The sequence below is a fragment of the Numenius arquata genome, chromosome 19, assembly GCF_964106895.1.
Source record: "Numenius arquata chromosome 19, bNumArq3.hap1.1, whole genome shotgun sequence".
Classification (NCBI taxonomy): Eukaryota; Metazoa; Chordata; class Aves; order Charadriiformes; family Scolopacidae; genus Numenius; species Numenius arquata.
The window spans coordinates 6,070,034-6,090,978 of NC_133594.1; the positions used below are offsets into that span (position 1 = coordinate 6,070,034).

The 20,945-nt window shown below is 45.8% G+C and overlaps 1 protein-coding gene across 2 annotated transcripts; it reads left to right on the forward strand.

Moving 5' to 3' along the window:
• The first annotated feature begins 1,197 nt into the window (after nt 1-1,197).
• On the forward strand, nt 1,198-20,945 carry LRRC8A (leucine rich repeat containing 8 VRAC subunit A). Of its 2 annotated transcripts, XM_074161129.1 has the most exons (4): nt 1,198-1,262; nt 2,840-2,965; nt 13,050-15,213; nt 18,800-20,945. In XM_074161129.1, exons 3-4 carry the CDS (start codon nt 13,057-13,059, stop codon nt 19,073-19,075), a joined length of 2,433 nt encoding a protein of 810 aa, XP_074017230.1. In that variant the 5' UTR covers nt 1,198-1,262; nt 2,840-2,965; nt 13,050-13,056; the 3' UTR covers nt 19,076-20,945. The 2 variants fall into 2 exon arrangements, with proteins under 2 accessions (XP_074017230.1, XP_074017231.1); XM_074161130.1 differs by lacking the exons at nt 1,198-1,262; nt 2,840-2,965 and having other exon boundaries at nt 13,057-13,260; nt 13,291-15,213; nt 18,800-20,939.

Below are 20,945 nucleotides of genomic sequence, written 5' to 3' on the forward strand. Positions count from 1 at the left end.
AATGGTTTTTCATTCTCTTGTTGTTAACCAGCCTTAAATGTTGATACTGGTTGTTTGCACTATTGCATCCAGCAAGATGTTCACCGTATCTTCTCCACCGATCTAGACCATCTGTCCCCGGTCCCTACAGGGGACATCACCCTACGGATGATGTCTATGGCCTCGGTTATTGCTCGGTGGTTTGAAGAACAGGAACCGGCCATGCCTCACACATTTGCTCTGTCTGGGTGTGTGAGAGGAGGACTCATGGTCGTAGGGCCTGGGCTGTGCACCATCCCTCCTCCTGCACAGGGCACAGCCACCAGTGAGGCAGATCAAGATCAAGCTGATTTTAACCATTTAGGAGCAAAGGAAAGGGTTTAATGTCACCTGAGAGGAGGTAGGGCCCTGACAAGGGAAGACGTAGCCTCCTTTTTGCCTGTGGGCCTGGGGGTGACACACACCAGGTCCCAACAGCCAAGCGGACGCTCCTCTCAGGGCTCTGCACAGCTTGAACCACGCTGAGGGGCTAAAACTGAAACAACATGATGTCAGGTCATGGCAGCTATCATTTTTTTACCCTTCTGTGTTTTCACAGCAGTGACACCAGCCTGAGTCGGGGCCTAAAGCTGTCCTTGGCAGACATGGCTTTGCTCCCCGTTCGTCCTGAGGGAGAGGCTGGCGCCCCTCAGCGCCACAGGCTGTGAGACCCAGCTGTACATAGAACTACATGAAATGAAAGAATGACAGAAGGCTTCATCATGGTTGGGTCATAAACCTTAATAAAGAGGTAAACTATTTTTCTTTGACAAAAAGAATCAATTCTGGACTCCAAGGTCCTTCTGTCCTGCCACAGGAGGTGAAGGCAGTCAGCTCCCCACCTTCCTCCTCTCCTGCCCAGCCCTGAGGCTGGAATTGTGGCAGCCCCTTTAAGACTCTCCCCATTTCGCGCCCTGCCCTACACCAAGATGGCGCCCCCGCCCTCACTTCCCTTCCCTGCCTCCCCCCGTCCCCCCGCCATCATAAATGCCGCCCATCCACCCCGCACGACCGCGCCCTGCACAAAGATGGCGGCGCGCCCTTCACGTCACGCCCGCTCCCAAGATGGCGGCGCCCTCATTCGCTCCGGGGTAGCGGCGGCGGCAGCTCGGGACGGGACGGGCTGATGGCCGCCATGCCGGGCGGGTGAGGTCAGTTCCGGGGTGGGGCCGCCGCGGTGCGGTGAGGGGCGAACAAAAGGAGCCGGAGCCGGTGTGAGGGAGGGCGGGGGCCGAGGCAGCCAGGTGGGTGCCGGCGGCGGTGGGCTGCGGGACGGCTTACGCCGCGCTCCCCTCAGCGGCCCGCGGTGCCGGACGGGTGGGCGGGAGGGGGCTGCGGGGGACGCGTCCTCCGGGTGTGGCGGCGGTGAGGGAAGCGGGACCGGACCCCGCGGTAGGTAGGGCTGGGGCGGGGGGGTCTGGGGCTGGCGGTAGCCGGGGGGGGTTACAGCCCTGAGGGGAGGGCAGCGGACCGGGCTGGCGCCGCCCGGGAGGATTTGCTGACTAATTCGGCAGTAATTCGTTTCCTCCGTGTCCCCGCTGTCCCTGCCTTGTCCTGCGGCTGGCGGGGAGCCGGGGCTGGGGGCAGGTGGATCCCCACAACGCCTGAGGGGCGAGGCAGGGCCGTCCCGTGTGTGTGTAGGGGGTGTCCCCCCCGGGGGAGCGCGTTTCCCCGGCGAGGGGGAGAAGTCCTGTATTTGTGACCTGGCAGCGGTGCCGCGGGCGGAAGCAGGTTGGTTTTTTCATTTATTTCTATCGTAGAGAATGTCTATTCTTTTCTGGAAGCCTGAGGTGGTGTGACAGGCCTGTGGGAGGACGGGGCTGATGCGGAGTCGGGTGCCCGGGCTTCGGGCCGGTGCTGAGGCCGTTGCCTGAGAGGGGGTGGAAGGGGAAGGTCAGAGAGTGCTCTCCTTTAAACCTTTCCTTTGCGGCAGCCTGTCACCCGTACAACAGAATAGCTTTGATTCTGAAGGAGTTGCTTCAAAATCTGTCAGCCTTACTGGTAACTTCGGGATCAGGAGGAACATATTCTTGAACACCTTCACCAGAATGGGTTATTTCTCCCTCCCTCCTCCCCTCCCAGTGATGTCTGTTCCTTTTCATTTTTTCCCCTGTCGTTAACAAAATGCTTTCTGAAGTTCTGCAGTCCTCTCCTACGTAGCCAGGAGGCTGGACGCTTGAGATCTCTCTCAAAGCCTGGGGTCTGCTCCCTTCTCCATTTTCCCATGCCCCATGCTGACATGCAGGAAGCAAGGAAAAAAAAAAAATCAGCTGTTGTGAATTCTCTGTTGATGGTGCTAAACTGCTGCCACTTTAAAAAGGTTCATGTTGGTAGATATGTGTTGAGAGGAGAGGGGACAGTTGCTTGTATCCAGAGTTGTTAGAAAGATGGTCTACACTTTCAGATATTCTTGATGAAATTTAAAAAAAAAATCCAAACTTTTCAGACTAGAAAGTAGGTAGTAAAGCTATTGATATTTTTTTTTTCCCATCTAAAAAAACTTGCTCTTTCCTCCAGGAGGTTAATCTGTCTCTACCAGTTTAGGCTTAGTTACAGTATTAGTGTTCGGTGTTTCCGTTGGCTGGGTTTGCAATACCTGCTTTTTATTGAGTCTCAGCTGTGGGGGATTCCTTCATCTGAAGAGTTTTGCTCAGTTCTTAGAGCTCTTACCATCTTTCTAGGCATCAGTATCTCTTTCTGATTCCTGGTAACCCTCTGAGTTGTTCCTTGTTTCTTAGCTGTCCTTTACCAAGCTTTTATATAACGTGGTCCCTCAGTGAACTCGCTCCCCTCTTTGCTGATAATCTCTGTTTTGTTTCAGGGAAGCTGTTCCCATGGCGTGTGGGGAATGCAACGCTTCAGCACCCGCTCAGGATCCAGCACACAAGAACATCATCTACTTCCAGCACAGAGAACTGAAGTGCAGATAGCAGAACCCAGCTGCAGGGTAAGGGCTACAGGCCAGCTTTGAGGTGGTGAAGGAAAGCCAAAAAAAATGACCAGGATACTATTTAAATGTAGGTGCAAAGCACAGGGCAGTGGTGAGATGACTGATAAGACGCAAGGGGGAAAGGTGGTTGATCAAAGGGTGATATGGGGAGAGTGGTGGTATGCTAATTAAATTCTGTGAGCCCTTAGTCAGCTTGAAGATGAAAAGAGTAAAGGAACTGAGTGTTGTCCAAATTAAAATATAACTGTAATATTTATTCACCAATACGTCTAACTCCTGGCCGCATAAACCCCGACTTCTCATTGCGCTAAACAGGAAATATTTGAAGGTTATGCAGTAAAAGGTTTGGTGACTGCTGCCTGAAAGGAATGCAGCTGAGAAGTAGCAAGAACTGTTCAGTTTGGTAGGTGCTCTTCCTCTTCCTGCAGAGTGATGTTTGTATTGCTGTATGACCATCTCCTAGGCAATTGTTTGCAGTGCCCTGGCTAGTCACCCACGTGGGCGTCAATTAGGCAATGACAGAAACTAGTTACAAGAAACTCCCTGCTTCCTTGGTTCTTCGCTAGGATAGCGATGAAAGATATTGCAGAATTCTGTGCTTATCTTCAAGATGAGAAATCTGGACAGATTGGCTGTGTTCTGAGCAGCGAGATGTGCAATGTCTTGCTTCCAGAATACAAGTATTCCTAAGACTTGTCTGATGTTCTGCTTAGTGTTCCAGCAGTTCACTGATTTGTTTTCCTTACAGATCCTCTCACGGTATGTGGAAACCCTGACTTTATTCGTGTAGGTCAAAGACAATGTGCATAAATATTTCCTTAAAATATGCCAGAAGCCATGTGTTAAAAGCTAACGTTTCCATGTTTGAAATATGGAGTGCCTGAAGCCTTCCAGTGATGACTTACTGAATGCTTAGAGTTGATTACATTCTGTTAAATGCTGCAGGCATTCAGAAAGATGGTCTGTGGTTTGGGGCACTCTCATACTTTTTTTTTTCTTTTTTTAATAAGTGCTGGAGGTCAAATGTATAAGTTCCTGTGCTGTGTGATTTGAAGCAGGCTTATTTAGAGGTCTTCATGCAATTCTTTCACATTCTAAAGAAGGATTTGGTTTAGCAGAGTACTTAAAAAGGAAGTGAAGCTTGCTTCTGGTCTTAAATTGAGTCTAACTGGTGCCTAGGAAAATAGAGGTGCAATGTCAGGTGAGTGCTAGTGGAGCACAGAGGAGAAGGGTTCAGGAGTTTTGTGGGGGGCTCCTTAACGGGGGGAGGAATGCATAGCTATTGTTTTGGTAATGATTAAAAATTAACATATGCAGCTGCAGTGTGGAGAGCCTCCTTTGTGCATTTTTTTTTTTTTTTTCAAAAATAGCCTTAGTTCAGGATATGGACACTAATACTGAACAGGCGTTTAACAGTCTACATGCTTTGAAGAGCATGTCTTGAATGCTTCCAAGCAGCTTTTTTGTTAAACTGTGGATGTGGTGCATGTGTTTTATATTGCAACTTGAAATCCAGTTCATATAGCTGGATTATACACGCCCCTCCTGCTGCTATGAAACTGCATTTGAAACTAAAAGCTATTCAGTCATGACCCCCCTGCTGAAATTACAGTGCTTCCTTCTCCTTGTGTACTAACCATTGTTAACATTTGCTATAGAATTACCTTGGCAATTCACAAAGCTCCTCTTTTGTGACAAATTTGCAAGCTGCTTCTCTAGCTACAGCCTACCTTTGTAAAGCTGTGCGTACTGGGTGAGTTAATGGGCTCTTCTTCAGAGTCCTGGTTTTATCAGATCTTGGTGATCAAAGGTTAGATGGTCTGTCCCTTGTTAATCGACTAATGCAGTCAGAAAATGTGCTGAACTGTAAGTCACAGTCGCTGTTTTGGAGTTCATGGTCCCGAAGGCAAGGCTTGTAGGATATGGTGAATAAGTGAAGAGGTGAATATGTGCTTATTCCTCTTCTTTCCTCAGACTGAGGCTGAATATTATTGTGCTGATAGCTGGTGTCTGTTTATCTTGCTTTGCTCTTATCTGTGTCTTCTTTCATCTTAACTGGCTCATCTCCTTGAGCTTGAAAACAGCTGTGGCAACACCCATGGATTTGTGCGTGTTGTGACAGTCTGTCAACAATTAATATTATCCTTGCTTAAAAGTTTTTACTTACTTCTGAATCTAGTCTCTTGATTTCTTAATCTGTTGCTAGATATGTCAAAGCTCTGCTCTGTCCACCATTTCTGTATTTGGCTGGAAACAGTTGGTTACCTTCTCTTGTCAGACTCTTCTCAATGCTGGAATTAAGGCTCTCTGGCATTTCTCCTGCAGCTGATGGGGTGCTTGAAGCTGTACTGGTTGTTACAAGTTAATACTGTTGCTGTCTGTTTGTCTTAAGGAGTTACTAACAGAATTAATTCAATCACTTGCATTAGTCAGTACAAGGGAGTGTTTCATAGTGTTCTGTTGGAATAAGGTAGTTGGGCTTTTCCAAGACAAGCTCCAATGTCCTGTCCTTGGAGCATCTTTTTTATGGCAAAGAGAGAATTAATTTTGGATAGGAAGCCTGTGACCATGTACAGTCATAATTTATAAGCTGACACAGCTGTTTTTCTCTGCTTTGCATCGGTGTTGCAAGTCATCTGATAGCACTTAAATGTACATAGCTCTGTGACACCAACACACGGTCCCTGCTCCAAGCGTCAGTGATGCTGATAACTTCAGACTGTGTTCAGTTCTGTGCAGCTGGGACAAAATACAATCAGAAGTCATAAAATGTGGCAGGCCAAGCCAGGTCTCCAGTATGGATTGTTCTGATAGTGCAGATGTTCTTCCCTGTACTTGTTAGGACAGGCTTGCTTGTGTGATGGTAAACAGGAGCTATTGCACTGTACTGTTAAGAGAAGAATGTCAGTCCTGCATCTGACAGGAAGAGTCAACTAAGGGGCAGCTGAAAAGATGGTAAAGCGCTATCCATAGTGTAGGTGGATCATTCTTTTTACAGTAAAGGTGTTGTGACCCAGTTGGTTCACTTCATCCTGCTGTGTCTTGTGGCTTGGGTGCGGCTGAACGTTGTGTGCAGCTGCTGGATGGTTGTGTGAAAACCAACTTACCTTGCTCTCAGCGTCGAGTTCACTGGCTCTTCCACTAAGTGAAGAGTGTTAAGTTCTGGCAGCTGCGGTTTCCACTACTCTATCGGCTAGTCTGAATGAAATGACCCTTAAACTTCACATATTCACTTCTCCATCTCAGAAGTTTTGTCCTACAGGAGAGATTTATTTTTTTAATGCAGAAAGGGCCTGATGTAGGAATAGCAGTTTGTTGGTCAGGGTTTTGGCATCTGTCTTCACTGCTGTTTATTTCTAAACAGCAAAGGATGAAAATCACTTGAGTTGCTCCATCTCATGTCTTGGACTTTTTCAGTTGATCACGTGGCTGTCCTTGGGCTTGGAAGGTTTTCTGAGGGATGCCTGAAATCGGCTCTGTTTCAGCCTCCTTTTTTTTTTTTTCTTTTAATTTTGGGCCTAATAAATGTGGGGGAGGAGACACGTAAATTCCCAGTCCCATTTCTGACCAGTAAAGCTCTTACGTTTCCTGGTTTTTGAACAAAGAGCTCTGTGTCATGCCCTTCTTTAGGATTTCAGGTGGCAGCATGCTGGGGAGGGAAGCTCTGCTCTGTTGAAAACTTAATGTAACATGTTGTAGCTCGTCAATATTCAGGTCTATAGTCTTAACAGCATCAAGGTTTTTCTTTCCCCTGTCTACCTCTGATGCTGTTGGCACATGAACAATTCCTTCTTTCTCCGGGCTTCTGAGAGGTAAGAAATTCTGTCAGTGGTGCTTGAATTCTGCTTTATAGTCCACCTTCTACAAGGAAATCCACTGAGAATTAAGAATATGTACAGTGGAAACTAAAGAGTTGCAAGATCCATCGTACAATGCATCCATGTCTGCTTATCTAACACTGTATTATGAGGCTCTCTCACTTGGAAGCTGTGTGCTGTTAAAGGTGAGGAGGACATCCCTGATTTCAGGGAGGTCCTGGAAGTAAGGGCTGAAAAATTAAATTTTTGTGGCTGTCATGAGATCTTGTGTGTAGTCCTATTTTGCCAGTAGCTCCGTTAGTAACAGAATGGCCAACAGAAAGAAAGAGGAAAGAGGAGGCTGGATAAAGTATTCGGCAACTGATGAGTCAAGCTGACAAACTACCCAGTGAAACAGAACAGCGATGTTGTTTCTGTTCACTTTGTCTCTAGCTGGATCTGCTGGCCAGCAGTCGCAGGCAGGAATTTGAAGTGCTGCTCAGCCAGGTGTCTGTCAACAGTAAGTGAATCTTCACTTGTTTAGGTTGGATGATTTTGGATAGAGGAATTGTCCAATTCGGAGGATGCTTGCCTCTGCAGAGATTGCTCTGTTAATACCTTGAACTTGTTAAATATCACAGCGGTCCTGGGGTTTGTGGAAAGCATTCATGCTGTCAGCTCTGACAGCCTTTATCTAGTAAGGTACATGCTGCTTTATGGTGTTTCACTCAGCCAGATACGTTTAATCTTGTTTCTGCCTGGTTTTACTATTTAGGCGTGGTGTGCTCAGAATGTCCCTGTTCTTCTAAGGTGAGTGATTATCTTTCTCCTCCAGGTGTGTCTAGTAAAACATAGGATTAGTACTTGGTGATGCTTATGGTTGGATGAAGGCTGGGTAGGTTTGGCAGCTCGTTATGTAAGTCTGAAACTGCTCTTTCTTTTGTTGTATCGGCCTGTTCAGCATTTATGGCGAGGCTGAGCTGCATGCAGCAGATAGGTGCCCAGCAGGCTGAGGCAGGGATGGTCATCTGGCAAAAGGAGTCTGTGGTGGGATGCAAACTTGGGTCCAGGTGAATCTGCAAGCACTGAAGGGGTATGTAGTATCTAAATGTGGAATGCGCAAAGATTTTGGGAGCATGTTTATTTAGGCTGGATTGATCCTGCTATATGACAATCAGGCTTTACAATACATGCCTTTTCCTGTACAATCTCAGATGTTGCTGCTATAAATTTCCTGGGGTTGTTCTATATTGGATATAACTTGTAGTGCTCCTTTGGTGTAGCTGAAACCCTCAAAGTTAAAGTCATTTCTCGGGGGGGTGTGTGTGTGAGGGACTGCTCAGGGGCTGTGTGGTAGCTAGGAAAGCATTGTGGAATGCAAAAGCTGAAACACCTGAGACACACTTGTATGATTTATTTTTCCCCAGTGTGCAATACCTAAAGCCTGCCTATTTAATTATACCCTTGGAAAACTTACTTCCTTATGCTTCTGATAAGTTGACAGGAGTTTAGGCAGAGATGTTCCTAATAGCTTGTGCAAGTTTAGTGAAATCAACTCTCCCTTAAATTTGAATAAAGCACTCTTTCAAAATCTCAGTATCGATGCCTTCCGCGTGGCAGAGTTAACTATACTGTAAGCAAATCATCTGTTTCTGAGCTCCAAGTGGAAAGTTCTGCAACTTGAGATATATATGAAGGAGCTCGGATCCTTCTTTGCCAAGTCTGCTCTGACACAGATCTGCCTTCCCAGTTATGACTGTTCCTGTCTATAAACTCCTTCACTCAGTTCATGTGTTCTGTGCTCAGCCTTCAGTGAGGCTACCTGACAGAAGTGACCTAGCAAATGCGGCTTCTTCACAGTAAACACTTTTCCTGCTGACAAAGCACACTGGAGTTCGACTTCTGAAAAGAGCAGAAGCTTGAAATCTCTGCAGTCTGTCTTCTGGGCCTGGGGAGCTTGGGCTGGTCTTGGTCACAAGGAGGTAACTTTATTTTTGGCCAGCTGCCTTCATGCAAGGATTGTTCCTAATCTTATGCCAGAATAATTATCTTCCATCTAAATAATTTTGTTCTGCCTGTGTACTTGTTGGGAGAGTCTGTGATCCAGCTACCTGCTTGGTTTCTAAATAGCGGTTGGAGTTGCAGTCCCTACGGGAAGAATCCTAATGTGCAGGGGAGCGTCAAGTGACAGAGTTGGCCCTTGAAAATCTGACTTCTTGGAGTTAGTCTGCTGTTGTCATCAACCCCAGCAGTGAAACTGCGTGCTCTAATCCAGAAGGGAGAGTGTTGCAGCAAGAATTGCATTCTAAAATGATTACAAAACAGAGTACATAAAATAAAGATGGCATTTGCATCTTGATGCAGAGCTGTCTTTCAGGAACTAGAAATGGTTTGCATGCATGGGAAATCTGGGTGAGGAGGGATACAACTTTCCCACCTACTTTCTCAAGTTTTTGGTGGACAACTTTCCCTTTTACTGCAGATGCTGGGAGTAAGATTAGATAAGACGTGGCAAATTCCAGCTTCGATAAAGGTGGCCCCTAGTTTTATTGTTCTTCTTCTGGGACTTGAACAGGGTCTCCACCACTGCCAGGAGGAGCGGGGACTTCCTATGAATGTCCTTTTCTTCCTCCAGTGACCCTGTCATTGTTACTGGAAGGTAGGAGACTTCCTGCTCCACCCTACCAGGGTTTAATTGCTGACTGTGAGCTGTAATAGACTATCATGGGACACTCAGATGTTTGGTTTTTTTTTTATCTGTCTCGTAGGTGCACAATGTAAAGGGAGATTTCCTACCCCACATAACTGGTAAACAGAATTAGGGAGCCTGCTGTGCCAATTTCTTGTTGGTTTCCTTCCTAACTATCTTGAGGTACAAGTCAAAGTGACCACAAGGTTAATTTCTTGTGAGAAGAAATTAGGCATTTCCTGGATAGGGCAAAACTGGCAACCCAGCACTACAGCTCGTCTGAAAATGCCTTAGCCATGAGACTCAGTTCCTGAGAAGAGATCTTCCCTGTTTCGTAAGCCTACTAGGGGTAACTGTGAAGGGCCTGACAATTCCTGCAAAAGTTTCTCTACTAAGAGTGGTATAAATATATACATTTATTTTTTTTTTTCTCAGTGTAGGGTAGGAGGAGTAAGGAGTTGTTTAAATATGGAGCTGTTCTTTTATGAACAATATTAGTGTTTTCACTGGATGTTCCTGAAAAGAGAAGAGGAATAGGATCTTATACGTTTACAGAGAGCAAGGAATGGTATGGCAGCATTTGTGTTACCTCTTAGATGTAGTTTAGAAGGAGTCACTACAGAAGCTTTCCATCACATCTGGCCAGAGTGTTTAAGAAAGAGGTGTACTTGTTGGGAGACTGCCATTAGGCTCTCGTGGAGCCTTAGCGCGGGTGTGCAGTGAGATCTCTGGCTCTCAAAGCCCCTGCTGGGTTATGAGTCTGGTAGAACTGAAGCTGTGCTCACCTGCAAGCTTAGTTGGATTTCAGAAGCTAAGTCATGTCAAAGTCAGCTGTTCCAGCAGGTAACTGCAGTAGCTTTTGATGTTCCCTGTTTGCAAAGCTTTCCAGGCTTTCTCTTATTTGAACTGTAGCAGTGCAGGACTCTGCTCCCTCAGTCTGATTACGGCAGAGGGTGACAAGGAGGGCATTTGTGTTCTTGTCTTGTTTGTTTTTCTGTGTGGTAGGGTATGTGTCAGCAGTCCTGCCCTGGCTTTCAGACTTTTCAGTAGCTGAACTTCCTGGTTTCTCTATGAATTGTCTTGTTTTCCTAGCCTGGGGTGATACGGGTCTTAACAAAAATAGCTAACCAAACAAAAACATGAGGGGGGAGGGGAAATCAGGTATATATTCTGTTTTGGTGCTTCTGAGGAAGGAGGGAATGGATGGGTAAGGGGCCTGGGATAGTATAAGGCTTCTGTCAGTATTGATTAAAGGCCTCTGTCAGAGCTATAGATTCTCTTGCAGAAAATACAGGTATAAAATGGGGTTTGACTCTGAATTTTCTTGTCTGTGGAGACAAACTGATGAGACGCATCACCAGGAACTGTTTAACTAGTGGCTTTGAGGTGTTATGGCCTGCAGGGGGTGTAAAGAAAACTTTTGTACCCTGTTTTATCCTGGCATCGGTATTTCTGCAGTATGCACAGACGGCACTTCTCAAACATATCTTGCAGATGGACTCTCTTCTCCCTGTGGTGGATGTATTCAGAGGAAGAAGCTGAGGCATGGCTGAAATGCCTTGCCTAGGGCCTTGCAGCAAGCTAGCAACAGGACTCGGAGGGGGGCTCTGAACATCCTGTCGCTCCTTTTATTCTAGCTGCTCAGAAAATGTTTGGTTTTGCCTGTTCTTCACACTCCCTGTGAATGTGTAATCCTTTTGCCCTAATCTGCTGAAGGCAGTCCGTTCTGCAGAGGTGTGCCAGCCACTTCAGTAGTGTTCTGCAGCCTAACAGGACAGTAGTTTCTTCTGACAGTGCTGTTCATGGCTATTTTCATCCCTTGTTTCTGCATCATTTGCCAGGATTGCCTGAGTTTGCTGGTTGATAATTTAATAGATCTGCTGTTCTGCCTTGTTCTACTGAACTTCTAATACAGGTATTGCCATTTTGTCTCAAAATTCCCCACTCCAAATAAATAAATAAATATTACATTTAGTTACCCCAGACTGTCTTTTGTGATGGAGTAATGTAGTATTGGAACTGGATGGGCAGAAGGGCAAACACTTCTTCAGGGATGGCTGCCATCTTTCAGTCTACCACCTCTAGTTGCTTGCAGCCTTCCCAAGTAGCCCTAAGTCAAAGCTGGCATTTTACCCTTTATTGTTGTAAGCAGCAAACCAGGGAATAGAGTTCTGTATTTAGTGTCTCTAGGGAATGTGGTGCTTTTTGAGTTCATATTAGGAAGGGCTTCCTTTGCAGTTCTGTGCTGGAAATTCATTTTATGCAAACTTGAATTCTATCCAAGCAGGTGATGCGGACACTCCACTTGTTGAAAGCTTTCTCCCGGCCAGTGGTACATAGAAATCTGCTTCTGACCCTGCAGTCCCCCAGGACTTGTTGGGACTGTCTGTACAAATGACATCTTACGGCTTGGGGAAACATGATTGAACTTTTTTCTCTTCCTCCTTTGCAATTGAATTCATGAGAGTTTCAAAATGACTGAAAGATTAGAGCTTGTCCTACTCCTGAACTTCCTGAGCAAGTATGATGTGATACTACTGCTTTTTCGCCATCGTTAGAACAAATTACAGTGACTTCATTTCTTTGTTTGTGTTGCCTGTCAGAGAGGGGAGCTTTGTGAGCTCAGTTATCCATGGATCAGTCAGGCTTCTGGAAGAATGTGCTTGAACTTTCATCTGGAAGGCTGAAGGACAGAACAAGCACTACCATAAGGCCTCTGCTTCCCAGAACCTTTTGATTTCCTTTGTGACACTTAAATCCCAGCTGAGATGAACTCTAGGTGGAAGTGGTGGATCAGGGAAGTGAATTCTTCTCTTAAATATGTTTCCCCCTTCCTCTGCTTCTGAAGTAAATAAGACAAAGAGCAGCTGTTACATGATTTGAGTACTGAGTCTATCAGAGAGCAAGGAACTAATCTTTCCTTGGAGAATTAATGCAAAGAGGGGAAGCCAAAACTACTTACATGAAGGAAAAATCATGATATCAGACTACTGTGTTCTCTTTCCCAACTTGCTTTATTAATGCAATGTTGAGTTGCATCATTGAAAGGGTTCTGGAAATATAACTGTATTGTATGTGAATCCTCTTCCTTGCCCCTGCAGTTTGGAAACTACATAAATGCTGAATTATTATTTTCTAGCTCTGTAAAAGCAGTAGCAAACTCATGACGACTATGCTCTGTGCGTGGATTTTTCACTTCTAACAGTGCTGGCAAACTCCTTCATCCCTGAAATAAAATCCCTAGATAAAACAGTAAACTTCCAAATACTGGTCTGGCCGGGGTAGTTTAAGTCTATCCTGTGAGCTTTCTTTAGGTGTGAATGTCTTACCCTACAGACTGCTAGCGGTAAGTACCAGTTCTGATGTAACAATTCATCTGTCAGGGAAGATGGCCACAGACTAACTTCGCAGTCTCAGCTGTACCAAATTACTCACAGGAAGCCTCGTTCATTTGTCTCAAAGCGACTTGAAAATGGGCCTTGGCTAATTCCAGTCTTGCTGTGCCAGTGCTTAAAACATGAGTTTCCTGATGCCCTCTTGCAAAGCAGAACAAAACAGTTTAAGCTAGTAATGCCTGCTTCTGGTTTCCTTTCAGGTGAATCATGATTCCAGTCACTGAATTGCGCTACTTTGCTGACACTCAGCCAGCATACCGCATCCTGAAGCCATGGTGGGACGTCTTCACGGACTACATTTCCATAGTGATGCTGATGATTGCAGTGTTCGGAGGAACGCTTCAGGTCACCCAGGACAAAATGATTTGTTTGCCCTGTAAATGGGTCACCAAAGACTCTTGCAATGACTCAGTCAGAGGCTGGACAGCCGCAACCCCAGAGCGTACCTACTATAATTCTAGTCTTGTTCCCTCTACTGATACAGGGCCTACAGGGATCCGATATGATTTGGACCGGCACCAGTATAATTATGTGGATGCGGTATGTTACGAGAACCGTCTTCACTGGTTTGCCAAGTATTTTCCCTACCTGGTGCTGCTACATACCCTCATCTTCCTGGCTTGTAGCAACTTCTGGTTCAAATTCCCAAGGACCAGCTCCAAGCTGGAGCATTTTGTGTCTATTTTGCTTAAGTGTTTTGACTCTCCATGGACAACGAGGGCGTTATCTGAGACAGTGGTGGAAGAGAGTGATACCAAGCCAGCATTTGGGAAAATGAATGGCTCCATGGACAAGAAATCCTCCACGGTCAGTGAGGATGTGGAAGCCACTGTTCCGATGCTTCAGAGAACAAAGTCTCGAATTGAGCAAGGGATTGTGGACCGGTCTGAGACTGGTGTTTTGGACAAAAAGGAAGGTGAACAGGCCAAAGCACTCTTTGAGAAAGTGAAAAAGTTCCGCACGCATGTGGAAGAGGGAGATATAGTTTATCGCCTGTACATGAGGCAGACCATCATCAAAGTGATCAAGTTCATTCTGATCATTTGCTATACTGTTTACTATGTCAACAACATAACGTTTGATGTTGACTGTAAAGTGGACATTGAGAGCTTGACTGGCTACAGGATGTACCGCTGTGCTCATCCTTTGGCCACTCTTTTCAAAATCTTGGCGTCTTTCTACATCAGTTTGGTGATATTCTATGGCTTGATCTGCATGTACACGCTCTGGTGGATGCTGAGGCGATCACTCAAGAAATACTCCTTTGAGTCCATCCGGGAGGAGAGCAGTTACAGTGACATTCCTGATGTGAAAAATGACTTCGCTTTTATGCTCCATCTGATCGATCAGTATGACCCCCTGTACTCGAAGCGCTTTGCTGTCTTTCTGTCTGAGGTGAGTGAGAACAAACTGCGGCAGCTGAACCTCAACAATGAGTGGACTTTGGAGAAGCTACGCCAGAGGATCACCAAGAACTCGCAGGAGAAGCTGGAACTGCATCTTTTCATGTTGAGTGGCATTCCTGACACAGTCTTTGACCTCATTGAGTTGGAGGTCTTGAAGCTGGAGCTTATCCCCGATGTCACTATTCCCCCAAGCATTGCTCAGCTCACCAGCCTTAAGGAACTGTGGCTCTACCACACGGCTGCCAAAATTGAGGCTCCAGCCCTTGCCTTCTTAAGGGAGAATTTGAAGTCTCTCCACATCAAGTTCACAGACATCAAGGAGATTCCTCTTTGGATTTATAGCCTGAAGACACTAGAGGAGCTTCACCTAACAGGGAATTTGAGTGCTGAAAACAATCGATACATTGTGATAGATGGATTGAGGGAGCTGAAGAGGCTGAAGGTGTTAAGGTTGAAGAGTAACCTCACCAAGCTGCCACAGGTGGTGACAGATGTTGGTGTGCATCTTCAGAAGCTTTCCATCAACAATGAGGGCACCAAACTCATTGTTCTCAACAGCCTTAAGAAAATGGTTAACTTGACAGAGCTTGAGCTGATCCGGTGTGACTTGGAACGCATTCCTCACTCTATCTTTAGCCTCCACAATCTGCAGGAGATAGACCTGAAGGACAATAATCTGAAGACCATTGAGGAAATCATCAGCTTCCAGCACTTACATCGTCTCACTTGCCTTAAACTGTGGTACAACCACATTGCCTACATCCCCATGCAAATAGGTAACCTAACCAATTTAGAACGCCTTTACCTGAATCGTAACAAGATAGAAAAGATCCCCACCCAGCTCTTCTATTGCCGAAAACTTCGGTACTTGGATCTCAGCCACAACAACCTGACTTCCATACCACCAGACATCGGGCTTCTTCAAAACCTGCAGAACCTGGCTGTGACAGCCAACAGGGTAAGTGAGCAAGGAGCCGAGCTTTCTTGCATGACTAGAAGTAACTCTGGCACTTCTGTTACCTGTGTGATTAAACACACTACAATGGCGTGTGAAATAGTCCTGGTGATGGCATTCATAGAATCATAGAATCATAGAATCATAGAATGGCTAGAGTTGGAAAGGACCTTAAAGATCATCTAGTTCCAACCCCCCTGCCATGGGCAGGGACACCTCTCACTAGAGCAGGTTGCTTAAAGCCCCATCCAGCCTGGCCTTGAACACTTCCAGGGATGGGGCATCCACAACTTCCCTGGGCAACCTGTTCCAGTGCCTCACCACCCTCACTGTAAAGAATTCTATTTAAATTCTCAAGCTTTTGTTTCTCTCTGAGGGGTTTATCTAAAGTGAAACATTGCAAGTGACTCCAGGGGCAGGCCTTTCTTAGAGCAGCCCTTGTTCTGTAGCACTTCCGCTCCTAACAGTGAAACTGCTTGTAAGTGGCAGTTGGAGGCTGTTTAGAAATCCTGCCTGTTGGTTGTTTCTCTGCAGCTGGAAGCTTGTAGTCTCTAGCTTGATACCAGTTTTGGGTTTGAAATGGAGATCTGAGAAACTGTAGTCTTAATCTAGAAGTACGTACTCCAGCCATGTACATACACCACGGTGGCAGCATCTAGGACATGCATGTGTGTGGCTTACAACTTTGCTTATAGTACTTTGCATTTCCAGGGAATACTCTATAGTTTGGTCTTATGAGCATGCACTTTTTCTGAGAAATTGGATATGGACAGACTTACGAAAAATGGTTCTTAAGCTCTCGCTTTTAAAATGCAGTGGTTTGTTCCACAGAGGTGACTTTGGAGAGAGCAAAGCAATCTTCTGCAGTGTCCTTACTCAGGGCAGAGCGACCTAAACCAGGTTTATCCATTCAGTCAGTGAAAGGATGAACTGTGGCAATTCCTTGACTTTCAGAGGGGAAGAAAAGCGATGGCACCTTGCTCTGCCTCGGTATGATGGCTGTGGGTTTGCTTGTGTAATCCCAGATAGGTTAAGCCTAAACCTTAACTAAGTCTAAGTGCAGGGCAGGTTAGAGGGGGTGACTGAGTGTGCTACGCTGCCTGACTACCACAAGTTATTTCTTGGCTTGCATTGGAGGGCATTTATTTATTTTCTTAAAGCAAACTGTACTGGTGTTTTTCCTGAATAGTTGCTCTGGTGTTCGGGATTAAGGAGACTCCGTGTCCCATGTATCACAAAGATCAGTCTGTGCAGTCACGGACGATGTGCTGAGCTGAATGTCTTGTTGAAGCTTTCATTCATTCTATCTGCAAATTCCCGAGAGGCTCTTTTTCTCTCGGAGTTTATTACCACCTGAAGTTGCAAAAGGCTCTAATATAACTACAGACAGATCTAATTAGTGGCTCTGGGTTCTTCTGGGAACATGCAGTAGAATTGTCCTGGCGCAGTCCTAGTTTTCACTGTTGTGTTTCAAGATCCTTACTGCTATTGGCAAGACGTATTCATAACTGAATGCTGTCAAGTTGCCCGTGAGAAGCAGCAGCTCTGGTACGGTTTGGCTTTTCACAGGGGAAATGCTCTCAAATAAAGTATTTAATTGCTAATGCAGTTCAGTGTTACACAGGGATCGTAAAACTCCAGCCAGCATTTTGAAGTTATTGTCTGAAAGTTCGAGGCTGTTCCACTGAAGAGTTTAACGGCAGACAGGCAGCAGCCATTCAAGCTGCCCCAGTTTAACAGCTGCGAGCTGGGTTTTCCCAGCACGAACGGACTGGGTGGCTGTGCATCTGTTTGTATGGGCTGCTTAAGCTCTGGTAAACTTCATGGTATAAACACATCGCTTCCTATTAAGTTAAAAGCCAAAATATTTTCTTGGGGAAAGCGGGCTGATATGGGTGGTTTCTGAGGATAGCGTTAAGCAAAGCTGAGTGAGTTTTAAAGGTTCTTAAGCTACTGTTCAGAACTCAGATAATTCCATACCATTTGTCTTCTGGCAACCTTCCTAGCACAGCTTCCTGAGGGTTAATCTGCAGTGTATCCTCTGCAGTCTTGGGGTGGAGCCTCTCTTTTGGATGAAAAGGAGTTAGAGGCAGCTCCATTTTCTGCAGTGCAGTGTGGCACCACCCATTTCTCCCTGAAAAAATGCTACTGGGAACAGGAAGGCTGGAGCAGCCTTCCCTCCAGTGTGTTCTGAAGCAAAGGGTGGTGAGGACCCAGTGAAACAGCTGAGCTGCTTGTACCCTCTGCAGGTGCTTGGGCAAGGCCACAGTTGCCCTGGGGCTCTGCCAGCCTGGTTACTTACAGTAAATAGTGACAGCAAAAAGCACAAGGACTAGTAGGCTGGCATTTCCCAAGGCCAGGAATTATCTCAAATGTCTGTTCATAGCTCTTAGCAAATAGAGACTTCTGGAATTGGCTGGTACCAGTGTGCCATTCTGGGAAACAGGGTGTATTATAGCATGTTGCTTCCTTTCTAAACCAATACTTGTCCCTTAAATAACACTATTATTTTCAAGAGTCTGTGATCATTTGATTGCATGTTGCTTTTTGCAAAACACTTGACAGTACCAGTAACAATGACTGAATTGAACTGTCTTCTAATTGGTGTGGTCCTGTCTTGGCTTTTCCTTGGACTACATCTCATTCAAAAATGATTACAGTCTAATTTAGCCATGAATGATATAATGCATAATTTAAGTTTTAAAGGACACTGTTACATTTAAAAGCAAAAGACAGCCTCCAAGATGAGACTTTGAATTAAGGGGAGAATTCTGAATTGCTATGTCTAGTTCATAGCCTCGTGTTTGTTAAACCTTAGCCATATTTGTTTCCTAGAAATTCTTTGGGAGGACTGGGCTATTAAAAGGCTTTAATAGAAATAAGACTTAAATTAGTGATTCATGTATACATGAAGATGATGGTGGGAAAGCTAACAGCTGGTGGTTTAATTTTTTTTTTTTTTTTGGTTGCATTTTGGCACTGTCAAACCCTGTGCTTGGGAGCCTAGAAAGTCCCTGCAACATTTTGAAGCCCTACAGAGATGATGGAGGAATAGTCCCAGTTCTCAGGGCCCGGAGACCATACCTACAGAGCCTCTGCTCTTACTACAGCAAAAGTAGGGGTCCGGACTAAACCCAGTCTTTATGTTGTTCAGTATAATACCAGTTGTGCATTAGCTACCTAAAGCAAAGGAGCTATGATCTAGTGATGGTATAAAGGGTTTGGGATGGAAAGAAGCTAATACTGATAGGAACATGTGACAGTATAGGCCACTTGTGAGCAGGTTTCTGATCCTCTAATCCTGTCCTTGGTGATGTCTTCTGCTTTAGCCACCATCATTGGTGATCTCTTGTAAATAATACAGTGCCGGAAAGGGCATTCCATACAATCATGGTTTAATGACCTTCACTTTGGGAACAGTCCTTATGGTGAAAGCAGGAGCTTACTCAAGGGAGAAGTGGATGATCAAAAACAAGTGCTCTGCAAACCTTGAAGCATTGTTTGTGTGGGCTTGTTTGTGTCTTACAAGCAGGTGTCCTGTTTGGTGATGACTTTGCTGATGATTGATTTCTTTTTTTTTTTTTTTCAGATTGAGAGTCTCCCACCAGAGCTGTTCCAGTGCAGGAAGCTGAGAACCTTGAACCTAGGGAACAATGTGCTGCAGTCACTTCCATCCCGGGTTGGAGAGCTGACAAATCTATCACAGATAGAGCTACGAGGGAACCGCCTGGAGTGCCTGCCTGTGGAGCTGGGAGAATGTCCTCTCCTGAAACGCACTGGGCTTGTGGTAGAGGAGGACCTGTTCAACACACTGCCCTTGGAAGTCAAAGAGCGGTTGTGGAGGGTAGACAAAGAGCAAGCCTGAACCCCTGAAAAAAAAGGAAAAGCCTCTGACCAACTAAAAGGAAGCAAAAGGCCATTCCACTCCCCTTTTCCCCAGATCCTCCCCTTTCTCCACTCCAATCACTACCAGACTAGCCAAGGAGTCCCTGAACAAACATGGCTCTGAACGAGGTGGCTTCTTGCCTCAGCTGCAGGATGGGGGAAGCTTGGGATCAGGATAAGGATCAAGACAGATTAGTCGGCCTCTGAGCGAGGGCAGTGAGAGTAAGAGGTATTGCTGTTCTTCTGGGTCGGAGGCAGGGTGAGGTGGATGGTGCTGGTGAGAAGAAATGACCTTTAAATGGAGGAGAAAATGAAATGTGGGGATTGCTGCGTTGCTCCAAATGGGGCTTATACGTGCCAGGGACTAAGAGTGTCCAGTGTCCTGCAGGCAAAGATCAAGAGACTAGGGAGCCTCTTGAACCTCCAGCTGTTTCTGTGACACCTGGTACTGTTCTCCTCTGATGCAGAGATGCAGTCAGTGAGGTCCCACAGTGGGGTGGGACAGGATACAGACAGCTGATTTTATCTAGATGCTGGCATTAGGATTTGGGGCATAAACTTAACTCAAACATCAGCTTGAATGCAGGATCTTTTTTTTACCAATTGTCTTTTCCCCTTTGCACTCCATACCTCCTCCTCTGCCCTGGAGAAGGAACCAAACCCCCCCCAAACTCTATCTGCTCATTTCAGATTGCACTATTTTAATGGCTTCAAGTCACTTGTGCTGATGAGTAGATCACAGCGTCCGTCTGCAGCTGATGTGCTGGAGGAACTTACTGATATAATTCCAGAGCTTTAGCCTGTTCTGAAATGAATGTGAGATAGTGCAATTGGGAGAAAGATCTGGATAAAAAGCAATCTGACTGTCTCTCCCAGAAGCATTAAGTTGCTTCAGGATCTGGCTTTTAAAGTTTTTAAGCTACTTTTAAATTCCTGTATTTTGTCATGTATCAAGTATGAACATACAACTGGCCAGTGTTTCAGGGTGTCTCCTGGGGTTGCTGGTGTTAGTAAAGAGGAACACTCAGGCTTCCTCTGCACCTCTTGCCTCCCCCATTAAGTTGTTAATGCTTTGCCAGTGTTTTTCACGAATGCAGTCTGCAGAGCTGCTTGATTGTTCTTTTCTGTTGTCCTCCTCACTTGAACAGCTGTCAGTTCCTGTTACACCTCTTGACCTAAATAAGAGGCTAAAGATCATTGAACTTGGTGCTGGAAAAGAAACCTGTCCTCCTATTTCTTCCCTGTTACATTCCCTCAATGTTAAGGAGCAGTATGAGAATCCTCCGTGGACTGAGCTCCTCTAGATCCCTGGGACAGAGCAGTCTTTATTGAAACAAGTCTGACCTGTTCAGTATTGTTTGACAAAAAAAACCCCTGAACCTTCTGCACTGGCAGAGGTAGATAACTTGTAATAGCTACTGATAATCATATCCTTAAGGTGGGATGGTTAAGGTGTGCCTACAATACACCCTAAGTCTGCTCTTTTCCATCAGAAGGAAGAAGAGGCTCGAGGACCCGCGGGTCCTGGTTGTAATACTCTGCATCAGACCAACAGGTTGGCTCCAAGGCACAGAGCTGCGAGCTGAGACGTGAGAAGTGTGGAGGCCTCCCATCTGTACAAAACGGGGGAAGCTGCAGCCATCTCCAGCGTGGGGCCTGGCAAGCTGCCAGCGAGTGCCTGGCTTAGCAAATCTCGGTGATCCCTTGGATGTTGGGGCAATAAGGCTCGCTGTGGCTTTCTTCATCAGCTGTAAGATATGAAATATATACACTAAACATGCTGAAATCACGAACAATGTTAACTGGGCTCTGGATTTGTTGATGTTCAGATGCTTAAATAAAGCTACATT

Coding starts and splice junctions, on each gene's coding strand:
- LRRC8A (XM_074161129.1), top strand. CDS start 13,057: ATGATTCCAGTCACTGAATTGCGCTACTTTGCTGACACTCAGCCAGCA. Junction 15,214..18,799: donor TGGCTGTGACAGCCAACAGG/GTAAGTGAGCAA, acceptor TTTTTTTTTCAG/ATTGAGAGTCTCCCACCAGA.